This window comes from Rhea americana, unplaced genomic scaffold (genome assembly GCF_003343005.1).
Source record: "Rhea americana isolate MKP2758 unplaced genomic scaffold, rheAme1 scaffold_37, whole genome shotgun sequence".
Taxonomy (NCBI): Eukaryota; Metazoa; Chordata; class Aves; order Rheiformes; family Rheidae; genus Rhea; species Rhea americana.
This window is the reverse complement of record NW_028186501.1, coordinates 478,916-491,798: the sequence shown is the minus strand read 5'-3', so window position 1 is coordinate 491,798 and position 12,883 is coordinate 478,916. Positions and strand designations below refer to the sequence as shown.

Here is a 12,883-nt window from a genome sequence, read left to right as displayed (position 1 = left end):
GGATTAAAGCTGCTGTGACCTTGCATCTGGAGTTGACGATGGCCTCTGCCCGGGCACCGTCCACAGGGCCCTGCACGGGGGCACAGCTCTGCCACCCACCTCCGCTGGCTCAGAGGCTGCAGGAAGGCACAGCTTCCCCTGCGCACGATGCACCCACCACGCCAGCCGAGGGGCCGTGGCAGGTCCCGAAGCCCCCTCAGCCTGTGGCCTTGGCAYCCGAACCCCCAGGAAAACTTCCGCCACACGGGGTGTCTCGGAGGCCGAAGTTAGCTTGTTGCGCGGAGCTGCTGGCTTTGCCAGCCAYGCAGCATGGAGAGGGAGGACGAAGCACATTCAGACAGGTCGGGTCCCTCCCACAAGCCCCCCAAAAGTCAACAAGAAAAATGAGGAAACCTATGTTTGATCACGCTGCTTTCTGGCTCATTGGTATGTAGCTGACCTTCCGTGCTGAGAACACGTCAAAGCGCTTGGGACCTCCTTTTCCCTTCAGCACTTGTTAAATTATATTTAATAAGAGGCCTGAGAAATAAGCAAACTCTAATAACCAGCTGAGGAACGCTTCAAAGCGTTCATCAAATAACACGGCACCGCCAAGTACTTTGTTGTACCTTTGATATTCAAAATCTGGGGAGAATCCAGGCCTTTGATTAGGAAGATGAGGAGGTATTTATTTATTTGGGTAAAAATACCATTCATTTTTAAGGTGTGCATTATTATTTCATGGTATTACCAGAATGGGAACTAACAGTAAGGGAATGTCCCGGTGCTTTATGTAAAAACCTAAGGGAAAAAATGCAGTTTACAGCTTCCTAAATAAAACTTATTTGGAATAGGGATGAGCAAACAGTGCAGGGGCAGAGCGTACGCATCCCTAGAGTCTATTCAGTGCTGAACCTGGACTTGCTCTAAGTCGTAACTTCTAGTTTGCTCTTATTCCAATTCTTCTTCTGTTAAAAAGAAACAAAAAAAACCCACTCTATTTGTAGTGGAGACAAGAAGGTCAATAAAGACAAGAAATCAAGAGAGCCAAGTCCTATTTCTAACTCTACCGCGGAGTGCTTGGTTTGTGCTGGTAACTCACCTGAGATCCACTGTTCCAGGGACCCCCCTGCGCTCGCTACGCTTTGCAGGTGATTTGCAGGGGGGAGAGGCATTTACAGGGCAACACAAGTATCGTGTTGCTTTAAGTTACTTTGGGAATGTTACAGAAAGAAGAAAAATGCTTTATAAAACACACTGTTCATTCAATAAAATTCAGCAATACACAGTCCCACTCACTCTGGTTCAATGAACTGGATTATGCTGATCCTAACAGATGCTATGCCAAGTCCTGGCACTGACTAACATGCATAGCGCTTAGCAGCCCCCTTCGGGGAAGGAGGTACAAAACACAGCAATGGGCTGTGAACGCAGGAGTTCATCACCGGCCTCTGCAGGACGCCAGTGTAATGCATACTGCCTATGGCTGCCCTCAGTGCTCAGCACACCCAAACCTCCTTTGGGGCAGATAGATACATTTCAGATCACATTGCCACTGTGCACTGTCATTAATCAATGCTCAATGACAGTCCAAAGTCATTGTAGTTTTCATACCTCTCAATAAAAATAAATTGCAGTTCAAATCTTACGGTATAAACACTGCTTAGGCAGCCACTAGTTCAATAACATCAAGGTATTGACTGATTTCTACTTATAGGCAAAAAAACCCACCACATTTCAGTAGCTGAATCACTGCAGCGTCCACAGAACAGGTATCCAGGTAACCATGGTAATGGTGTCCCCAAGCAGGAGAAAGAAGAAGAAAATAGACTGATTTCATTAATTGCTAGAAGAATTCCAGAGAGAATTTGCAGCTGGTCAAAAGAAGAGGAAAAGAAATTATTTAAAATCAAGAAACTCCTCAGAAACCCAAGGTTGTCTCTTAACATTTAAAATAATGGCACACTGCTTAACAGTAATTACCTTGCCTGTTGCTGCACCTTCTACCAGAACTATGCAAAGCCCAGGATTTGCTTCTCTCCTGCATCTACCCTGCTGAATTCCAGGTGCTAATTGTACATGTTCTTAGAAAGCCATTTTTTTTATCTTTACACACATAAGAAACACATTCTAATATATTCACTGAAGGGCAAACAACAGAGGTTTCCTAACTCTAGAGGAATAGAGCATACGCTGGAGATGAGATGAAGAGATGAAGAAATCTTTCCATTTTGTGACGTTTTATAGTAACTCCTCGGTGATGAGTTTTGTGGCTTTCTCTCAGGTTTCTAATGTGGAGATACTCACAGCACAAGTGACATCCAGCACAGTATCTGCACTAGGCAGCAATGTTTTCCTGAAAATGGACTCTGTCATATCTAGCATGATTTTTTTTCAATTGCCCAAACGATTCCTTCAGGTTATGCTCCAAGCCAGATGTATAATTTGAAGATTAAACTCAGGTTCATGGATGAGGAAATGGTTTTGTTTTCAGCAGACTAATCACTGCAACATGGTCCAGCACATACTTAATTTCCTCTTTAAATTGTATGCTGGAGTTGTATGTCATTCTGGGTTAAAGGATGAGAGCCATCCTTGGGAAAGAGCAATAGGGTAGCTCAAGTGTGTGCAACATGGTCATTCTCAAACTGAGCCACTGAGGAATCAGCTGTGATCTCAGCTGTACTGCTGTAGATAGGGAGCTGGAAAACGCCCCAATAAATCTGAATTTGGCATTGTGCTATTGCTGCCAAATGAATGCAACAAAGTGATGGTGAACTACTCTCCTACCATTTTCTTGACTATTCCTGTGGCTTTTACACCATTTTCACTAAGATCTAGAGGAAAACAGAGGTTTGTTTCTGATTGGTAATGTGCCCAGTACCAAACACTTTTAAGTAAGTGATCCAAAAAGCCAAGTATGTTCTCCTTCAGGAAACTGGGATATAGGCAGCACGGGTTTATACTGACTACAGCCTCCGTATATGCAGCACTTTCTGGGATTTCAACTGCCAGAAAGCATCTCTCACTGTGCCCAAGAGAGAGCAAGAAGAGACGTCTGGTTAATCATCGCGCACCAGGTTCCCCAAGGGAACAAGGGCTCTGCAGCAAGGGCCATATTCAGCCTCCTCCCCCTCTCCTCCTGCTCCTGCATATGTTGCCTATCCAGCAGCAAGCATCAGACACCAGATGGTAGGGTATGCATGCCACTCAAGCTCTGAGGAACAGCAAGGGACACTCTTCAGCAGGTTGTCCTGGGCAGGTCTTTGGGACCCTGTTTTGCTCTTGCAGGATTCCCTTCACAGGGGACATACTACCCCTAGCTCTGAAGTCCAGCTCAGGCTTCACTGTCAAGAAGTGCCTTGCCAGTGCTAGGTGATGAACATATTAAAGCGGGCATAGAGACTGCACAGGAGTAAACACATATGAACAGCTGGGCATGGAATTGTTCTGCTTTTCTTGCATGCACAGTCTTGGAAATAATAGATGTGCTTCATGTAGACAACTTAAAATGCAAGTCCATGAACCATAGGCAACTCCCTGTTTCCATCATGGAAGGCAAATCAGCATGCTGTATTTCAGGGTGGAAGGTGTGCTATGAGACAACATAAGGAGCATTTGAGCCCCATAAAGCATCTTACTAGTTGCATTCCCTGCCTTATAGGCTTACTTGTATTCTCTGACTAGTGAGACAGAAAATTGGGACTGGTAAGCCCCTCACATTTTAGAAATCTGGAGTTTTATAGCACCTTATAACCCTATCATAAAAAAATACTCAACTCCAGGCTAAGACAGCAAAAGGAGTAAATAGTGTAATGGAGCAGCTCAGAATTTAAGTATGAAGAATGTCTAGATCAAAGTCACAAATTCCCAAATTCTAAGCCCGATTTAAAGTCCCTTTTCAGTTCTCTTCTCCAGTTGGTTAAACAATGCATAGCTACTTCACAAAGATGACGTGCAGATTAATTAGTTAATGCTTTAAAGATCTTTTTGAAGCCATTTAGTGCTAAGTGCTGTCCTTATACAGGTAGGCAGAGCAGCTGGAATAGGCACAGGGAAAAGAGATTTGTGGCTGAAATYGGCCACAACACAGTTAATCCAGTGAGAGAAGTAAGCTGAGCTCAGATATTCAGGAACAGATCCTAAATGAATAAATTGATGAAGACTGAGTTGTGGAAGCAGATGAATGCTGCCAAGAGGAGCTAACCAYCCTCTACTCCCTGTAAAGTCAGTGAGGTCACAGGCACTCAGCAGATACTACCATGAACATTCAGTACTCACAAAGATCAAGTTTAAAAATCAGCACAGTCCACACCAGAAGTCATCTATGGTTATGCATTAGCATTTACTTCTGCTAGGAGAATTTCTGAGTTCAGACTGAAATCCAAAAGTCATGTCTCAGGTCTATTTTTGACCAGGCACTGTATCTACTAACTGCTCACAGCCATACGTGTATGCACACACCCATCTTGCAAACAAATGCCAAGACCACTCTCTCCTTGCAGAGGGCACTGGAACAGTCTCCCTCCTCCTGCGTTTTCACAAATCTGGCATCCCCCACACCTCTTGCTCTTGGCCAAATCTGATGGAGCAGAAGCAAGTGCCAGAAGATATCAAGGACAGCAGGTCTGATGGCTACTTAGACACACATTCACATGCAGAGCATGATCTAACAAGTCCCATTTCCAGAGAAAACCGAGCCAAAAAGGCACATTGCTATATAACACTGTGTAGAAAGGAAAAAAGAAGCCACTAAAGACACTAAAAATAAATCTGCATAGTGACAAAAACTGAAGATGAAATATGCAGGAGTTTGTAAGGACTCACTACTACTAGCGGTAAATTATATTGCCGAATATGCATTGCCTAGACAAGAGGTGGCTTACAACCGCTGCCAGCTGACCGCTCTCAAATCATATGCTGGAAAAGGAAAAAAAAAACAGAGTGCTGAGCTGTATACTGGAAAATTTATTACTAAATGCTGTGAACTTGCATTTGAATGGAACCGCTGATTGTGAATAAATCCACCATATGGCTTTTACAAAGCTGATAAAGCATTTATTTCCTAAATATAGCAAGATCAGCCTATGGCAGTCTGTTTTTCTTTTATAATCCACATTAGAAAATCATTTGAAGTATAGCACGGAATTTGTTAGATTGCTATCAAATGGTATAATACAGGCTTTTACAGCAAGCACAGGTTTTTGTACGTAGTAGTTATACCTGCACAGCCTCACCACAATATCAAAACATTTAAATAATTTCTRGGACTTTATTTTGGTGACCTTGCTTCAGCTAAACTGACCGCAGGGAGTAGAAAGGTTAAGCCTCAGACAACTCTCTTTGTGAATTTCTTTTTAAATTAAACACACTTGGACTTGTGGCTCTTCTTGTCTGCTGACACAGTAATTTGTGAAATTCCTAGATGGGCTCAGCAGAGAGAGCACACAAAAATCTGGATGCTGACAACTACCACTGGATATTTACTATCTGATCCTGCCAACCAAAAATACAGACCTAGTTTAGTAAACCACCCTCATTTGCAGAGTGGCTAAACATGCACCCAGGTGTTATGAAAGCCACTGAGCCAAGCCTATGGGTTGTGCTGAAGGGCAGCCTGTGGAGGGAGAGGGAACGTGTGCCCTCACTGCAGGGCTTCGGCCAGGAAAGGGGATTCAGCCTGTCCCCGGCTGTGTGGAGCAAACCTGTCYGGGAAGCAAACCACAAGTAGTGAGGAGAAAAAGTGGACACCTTTTCCCTGGGTTTTCCTTATCAGTAGGCCACTCCGTTCTGCCCCCCACCCCAAACCCATGTAAAATAACTCCTTTTCAAGCTCACCGTGAAAAGAGACAGCAGATCTACTCTGTAAAGAACAAGGTTTCTCAGTCAGCTGCTTTTTCTCTCTCCTGCTCCAAGCAGTCCTAGCTGTGCAACCCTGCAATCTAAATATGGTCTTTTCAGAGTGGGAGGGATGACAGAAGGGTACCTYTGTGCTGATTTAAGCACTAATTAAATACCATTGACACAGGAACATTGGGAAGCTACAGCTGAACTTATCTGTAGTCAGGTGAAATATAGCCACATAATGGGAATACCTCTAGAGYCTTGGAAATATGCTCTTAATTCTACCCTTTCCTGCTATTAGAGCTGGTTTGATGACATAGATTGCAGGAAGCCTTAGCACTAGGCATCCTGCAGACCCGTGGTCACACGGGGGTTTCTAATTAGAGCCAGAGTGCAATGGAGAGCAGCTTCTTGACACGAACAAGGGCAGGAGAGATATCACTGCAAAATCCTGTGATGATAGGATGGAATATCTGCAATTAAAARTATTTTTTATAAAATAATCCTCAACAAARCACAGGGAAATCCAGGATGGCATCAGTATCCAGTGTTGTTCCAGCCAAGGTAACAGACACAGGTGGCCAGATCCCAGCCCATCCATGGCCCTGGCAGAAGGGCCCCAGGTCAGGTGCACACATGGGCAGCGTCCAGCACGAGAGCCACGTGGTGGGTGAATGCTCCCACTGCAGCTCTACCGGGAGCAACCAGAGCCGGAGCAGCATGCTCCAGGAGCACAGGGCTGGCTGCAGCAAATGCACTACACCCCACTGCTATCCTCGTGCACCCCACCACTGTTACCCCCTGCACCCTACACGTACTATTAAAGAATTATTAAAGAACGACTGTTGGCAAAAATAAAGAAAGAGAGAAAGAGCAGTGAGATGCTATAGAAGTTGATCAAAACCCTAGRCACCATGGCAGATGCTTTGCTTCAGCCCCTTGAGGTGCTCCGCAGAGCCCCTGGCAAGGCCAGTAACCACAGGCTCCTGCTACGTTAACACCAACTGGGTAGGGCTCCAACGGGGTGGCAGCTTTCCCAAGGCAGCACGTGCCTCACCACCACCGTGGGCAAACGGGCTTGTTTGCAGGTTGCCTGAGCTGTTGACGCCGAAATAACACGGGAGGAGAGCTAATCTGTAATGAAATGACTGTGACCATCTGTTTGATCTGCCCTCCTCGTACAGAGCACGAGTGCTGCCGCTGTATCCGAAAGCAATACCGACAAGTCGCTGCAGTGCTTCTGCTCAGAGCACTTTCCCCAAAACACTTCACAGCAAGTGTGCTGCTTGCTGCAGCCCAGRCAGTTAAGACAGGATGGGGCAAATGCAGAAGAGGAAATGTTAATAAGGTGCTGTAAAGGGGTAATCATTCATAGACGAACTGCAAAAGGAATGATTTCAAAATCTGTAGTGCATCTAAAAACTTGGGAAAAAAAATCCTAAAACACTCCAGATTTCTAAAAATCACCTGTTCCAAATTCCTATTTGTGTACACAAAAACCCTAAAAGGGAATCTTCCCTGCTCTGTACAGAACAACAACTCTTTACTTGTCTCGCGATCTTAAGAAGAAATCACTGCCATTGCTACCATTAGMAAAGAGCAAATAGGCCACCCCGGAAATAGCGGAGGATCACCTGGCGGCTGATCCAATTCACACGGTCAYCAAACATAACTGAACACCACCACCGCCTGGGTGCCCTTGGAAATGCACGCAAGGAAACGCTCATAAACACAGAGCTCCTTGAAACACAGGCGTGTCTTCAGACTGCCCTGCTCATCAGAGGCATCTACACAGCTTGGGACTAGGAGCAGGACTGCATCCTATCACTTCACCGACCCAACCAAATACCCAGCGGATAGCCAGCAGTGCCTAAGCCTTTAACTTTGTGTATACTCCACATACCACTTTACATCACCTAATTTTATGTTATGAAGCATGTGGCACGTGCAATATGCTAAGACACACTTGGTTACACACTCTTCTGTAATCATATCTTTCAAACAATCAGGTTATTTAAACAGAACAAAAAGAAAAAAAAAATTGAAGGTATTAAATGCCTCAAGACTTGGGTACTTTCTGCATCTACTTACCTGGTTCTAAGCTTTCTCTGGCAAGTAATGAAGCAAAGGCCAAGTAACGAAGCAAAGGCATCCAGCACTCTGTGAAGGTTTCTGAAGCCTCTCCTGACATGAGCTAGTGTGTTTCACATTACTTCCTTGTGAACAAAAACAAGAGACACCATTCTAACAGCACCCATTTCAGCAATTTCAGCAGAATAAGCCTGAAAAAACAGAAAACGTTGCTACAGAGAGTCCCATGTAGTGCAAAGCCCATACCTTTACTGTGACTTTTTAAATGAGTTTCTGATTCTATGCATGTTCATCCCCKCTCGCTGAGCGAAGTTAGCATGGCTTCCTACAAAGTGTAAAGGCTCAGTAGAACTGTTGGGCAGAACTTCAATCCTGAGTTTTTCCAGTTTTTTGTTTTTGCTCTATGACTTGCTATTGTTCGTTAACTTGCAGCTAATAATATTCCCATGCAAGTTTTTCTGTGCTGGAATAAAATAGGAGGATGTCAGAAATTGTCAGAGCTTTAATGATTTCACAGAAGAGCTGCATACCCTCCTAAAAGCCTTCATTAGTCCAAACAGACCCTAAGGGGGGAGAATACATGTGCTGCCCATTAACAGCATCCTGGGTAGCTTCTGCTTCTTCCCAGCTCACCAAGGCCCCTGCTGTTATTGGGTAATATAACCTGAACAGAACCAGCACTGCTCAGGCATAGAAGGTTTGGATGAGAGAGAGAATACCAACTCATATGAAAAAAAAATCACTATCTCCAGCAAACAAGTGGTATTTATTCAAACAAACAAACAAACAAAAAAGTCAGAATGCACAGCTTCAAAGCCTGGAGAAAACCTAGGCAATGCCGTTAATGAGCAGTTTCAGTAAGCACCATGCAACTCTAATAACCACTTTGCCAGGCAGTTCTGATCTACATTCATCCTTTCAATTGCATTTTAATTAAAACTTAGCAGAGAATTCAAAACTCAGCAAATTGGCCTCCTGCTCAATGACCATTCCCATTTACCGTAACAAATTCCATGTCCAGGAATTTTCCTAGCTCTTGGCCCTCACTTAAGGACAGACTGGCCAAGTATACTTCATCTGAGATCTATGCCCTGATGTGTTAATCCAAATAGTTTTATTCCTGGTCCGTAATCATCAAAACTCCGACCACTATAAAACCCCACCATTTCTACTCAATTCTAGCAAGACTGCCCTTGGCTCACCCAAAGGGAACTGAAGGCGAAGTCTGAACAACTGCAACTGTATATTCAGATAGTTCAGAGTGGTCCCAGTAGAATGGGAAGATTAATTTCTTTTAAACAGCTGCTCAATATCATGCTTATGAGAATTTAAAACCAATTTCAACCCCACTCTCCAGTCAATAACTTTGGAAGAATATAAATGAGGTCAGATTTTAGCTTGGGAAATTAGTGCAAAAACATATACTTTTTCAACAGTAAAAGCTGATATCCAACTCAGGCCTTATGTGAATCTAGTTTCTTTCCTTCTTTCTTTCTTTCTTTTTTTTTTAATATATACACATCTACTTCAGCATCTGGCCATAAATTTACAGCAGCATAACATTTTCCTTGTGAAACCAATATACTAATGCTTATACTAACACCCATGATTTACAGATACAAAGCACCTTTATTGTTGCACTAAAAGGTTTAGAAYGTCATTGCTTTGATTACAAAATTCCACCTCTAACTGATGAGAACATCACATGGAGTTAGACCTCAGACCCTGCTTATATTGACTTTCATCAGGGCCTGCGCTGGCTCCCAAAATGCAGCCAACTGTATGCTCAAAGGCAGAACTGCTCTTAGCAGAGAGTCAACAAAACAGCGTTTTCAAAGAAGCCAATGAGCACCAAGAAGTTACAATGGTGACATCAGCTCATCACATGAGGGAAACTGGCAGAGGACCTTTCCCAATCAAGATGTAATTGCTATCTTCAGGAAATCAAGCGAAATATTTATACAGAAAATTTGACAGACCCATGGGAATCCTGGTGGAATCCACATTGCAATTAAGTTTAAAACATGCCAAGGAAAGACCTGTTGTGTGGCAGCTAAGGAATGCAACAGCAATGATGCTTTAGGCTGTAAATATGGCTGCAAAAGGCTCCCTGGCTGCCAACCCAATTACCAGCATTGCAAATCTGGCGAGATGCCTTCTGAGTCATCCAAAATTGCCCATGGCCAAAGCAGCATCCCTGACTCACTGAAGCTGTCTAGGGGGAGACAGCACAATCAAAAGACAGTTTTTAGTTTTCTCCAGTGTCTACTTTGTTACAGTCTTCTGGGCCACAGTATTATGTGTCTTAGAAGTTGGAATAAACGTCATTTAGAAATGCAAGCCAGGAGGGCAGCCACAGCAAGCACCGGGACCTCACCTTCCCAAGGCAGAGGTTGGACCTGCACTGGCATGTACAATTCAAGGTCTCAGAGAGCAGGAATAGGCTGAGGAAAGATGGCGGCACTCTCTGGTTTTCCAAATGCCCAGGTGCTGAATGCTGAAACGCCAGAGAGCGATCCTCCTTCCAGAGCTACAAAGCGCTCCGCTCCTTTTCCCGGCCTCCTCCCACCGCACCCCCCCGCAGGCTGCACCTGCGGAGCAGCTGCTTGACCCAAGCCAGCGGCAGCCTGGCCAGGGCTGCACCACGCACACGGAATCCTTGCTGCTTCACAGGGCGGAGTGAAAAGGTTTGGGGTGAGGAACTAGTGTCACCCAGTCCCGCGGACACCTCCTGCCTCTCACCATGGGAAGAGCTGCTGCCTCACCTGTCCTGGAGACACGGACAGCTTGAGCCTTTGATTGAATGACAAAGCACAGAGGAGTCACCCAGAGTGAATTTTCTCTCTCATCTTTGAGTCTTTGCCCCTTACAGGGCAAAATCTAGAATATTATTAAGGAGGAATAATTCAAACTGGGTTCCTAAGGACATATAGTAATATTTTTTGAAGTAGGCTTGTACAATTTATTCCCACTGAAGTGCCCTGAGAGCACCAGCTTTTAAACAAAAAACCATGGGTCTTACCCCTACCATCTGTGGCAAAAATTATACAGAAAAGGTGTAATTGCAACAAGAATGCTCTGTATCTCTGTGACAGCTGAAACAGTTTCTTTCCTCTTTTTTAGATTTCTGAAGGTAGCAGAGAGCAAAATAAAACCCTGTAAATACACACATAACTAAGGAAAAATGTTGTTTTTTCATAAAAGTCCTTGAAATGGACACATAAAGTAAGAAAAAAGGCAAAGCAAATGTGAACACCATAGCCAAGCAAAGATGATTCCAACTCCTGAGCTACCACAACAAAAATGCAGGTGCACCAATCATCCCTAATAGAGAAAGCAGAACCATCTGCACTACCAATATGCCTAAACACCAATAATTGAACCTGGCAGCTATAGAACTGGGTATCTTGCCAACTCATGAATAGCATGACTGCTTATCAGAGCTTCCCCATCACACCCAGTTTGGACAACATTTATCATTTTTTTCTATTAAAGATGACCAGACGTGGGCCTGTTGCTTTCCATTCTCTCTTACCACAGCACTTCTCTCGCTGCATCTAGCACCACCCAGGAACCCATGGAAGAACTGGACGTTACATGATTTAACCTTCATAGAGCAAGTATAAATGAATAAATAAAAAGGGGCTTAGCAGAAACAAGCTCTTAAATTCAGAAAGAGGAAAAACAGATTTTCATATACCACATCTCCTTCCGACTCTATGCCGAGTATTCTGGATAAGGAATTTGATTCTTTTCCCAATAATCCATTTTGTTCATAGCTGCACAAAACTAACTTCAATTACTGTTCTGAAAAGAACAGACCAGACAGTTAGATTCCTGCGTGTGGTGCAAATTCAGAAAAATGTAAGAACTGAGATTAGAGGAAGCCTAATACTTTTCACTAAAAAGCAAGGATATAAGACTCAGACCAAAAAAACTTAACTCAGTGTTCTATTCCAGCAGCCTTCAATTAATGGCTTCTCTTCATATATAATTATAGACTATTAGTTACACGAAAGCATGCAGTATACTTGCATACTTACACAATGTTAATGTACCTCCAATACACATGCCATTCTGCAGTATTAATGCAGCTTCAGATTTAATTTATGTGGGTTTCACTCCAGGGTAATTCAGACTTCAGTGAAGCTCCCAATTGCTGCTGGCCTGACCTAGCTCAGGTCAAAGCCATCAGAATGACTCACCAGAAAAATAAACACACTTGCAGTCAACATGGTTGGGATAAAGTTGAGATACTGATGCCAAGTATAGGGTCCATCATAATTATTAACCTCAGCAAAAAAGAATGAGSAGAAACACTGGCTATTTTAGGTCGACTCCAAGCCAAAGGTGTTGGCTCTGCAATCCTGCCTTCCCAAAAGTACTCCAGGCAGCCAGGCTACAGTTTGCTCTGCAAAGCAGCTAAGCAGAAACTGTGCGAAGCCAGAGAATGGGATACACATACTAAGCACAGATCAGGTAGCTACCCTGAATTTAGCCATTAGATTTTCCATTTAACTGATAATTCAACATCTGGGACCAGAAGCTTTAAACTAGATTTTGGGATTAGATTTCCAAACAGTCTTTTCATCATTTGGTTTCGGCTTTTTCTTTCACTAACTTTGCCTATTCCAAAGATCTTAGTAAGATACAGTAAAATGAATACCTAAACTTACTTTCTGTGGTGAATCATAGAGAAGTCTGCTGGCTGGAGCATATGAGGAAATGTTTATTTCTGTTTTTAACATGTATCACTCAAAAATCTTCCAAAGGCCAAAAGCTTAGCCTAGAGGTGCCCTTAAGGTAAAGAGCTTAGTTTTAAAGTGCCTCTGGCTGAGCTTTCATGTTAAAGACCCCTAAAAAGCTAACCTTCTAGCTTAAGGGTACTTTTGAGGTAAGCTTTAAAATCAGCTCAAATGCAAGCTATTAAACATCCTGGCCTTCATATCCCCTCAGCTGGCACCTACCA

At 43.6% G+C, this 12,883-nt stretch overlaps 1 protein-coding gene across 4 annotated transcripts in view; it reads right to left on the bottom strand.

Annotated features, from left to right (window-relative positions):
• Nucleotides 1-12,883, bottom strand: part of PPP2R2B (protein phosphatase 2 regulatory subunit Bbeta) — a 108,566-nt gene that overhangs the window by 83,938 nt on the left and 11,745 nt on the right. Inside the window, exon 2 of one of the 4 annotated variants that reach the window (XM_085312720.1) lies at nt 1,711-1,853. The exons of 2 other annotated variants lie outside the window; for them this stretch is intronic. In XM_085312720.1, coding sequence (XP_085168846.1) covers nt 1,711-1,819 — 109 coding nt within the window. In that variant the 5' untranslated portion in view covers nt 1,820-1,853. Of the gene's footprint in view, nt 1-1,710; nt 1,854-7,914; nt 8,008-12,883 lie in introns of those variants that run through there. One more of the 4 variants, XM_085312722.1, reaches the window with a different exon arrangement.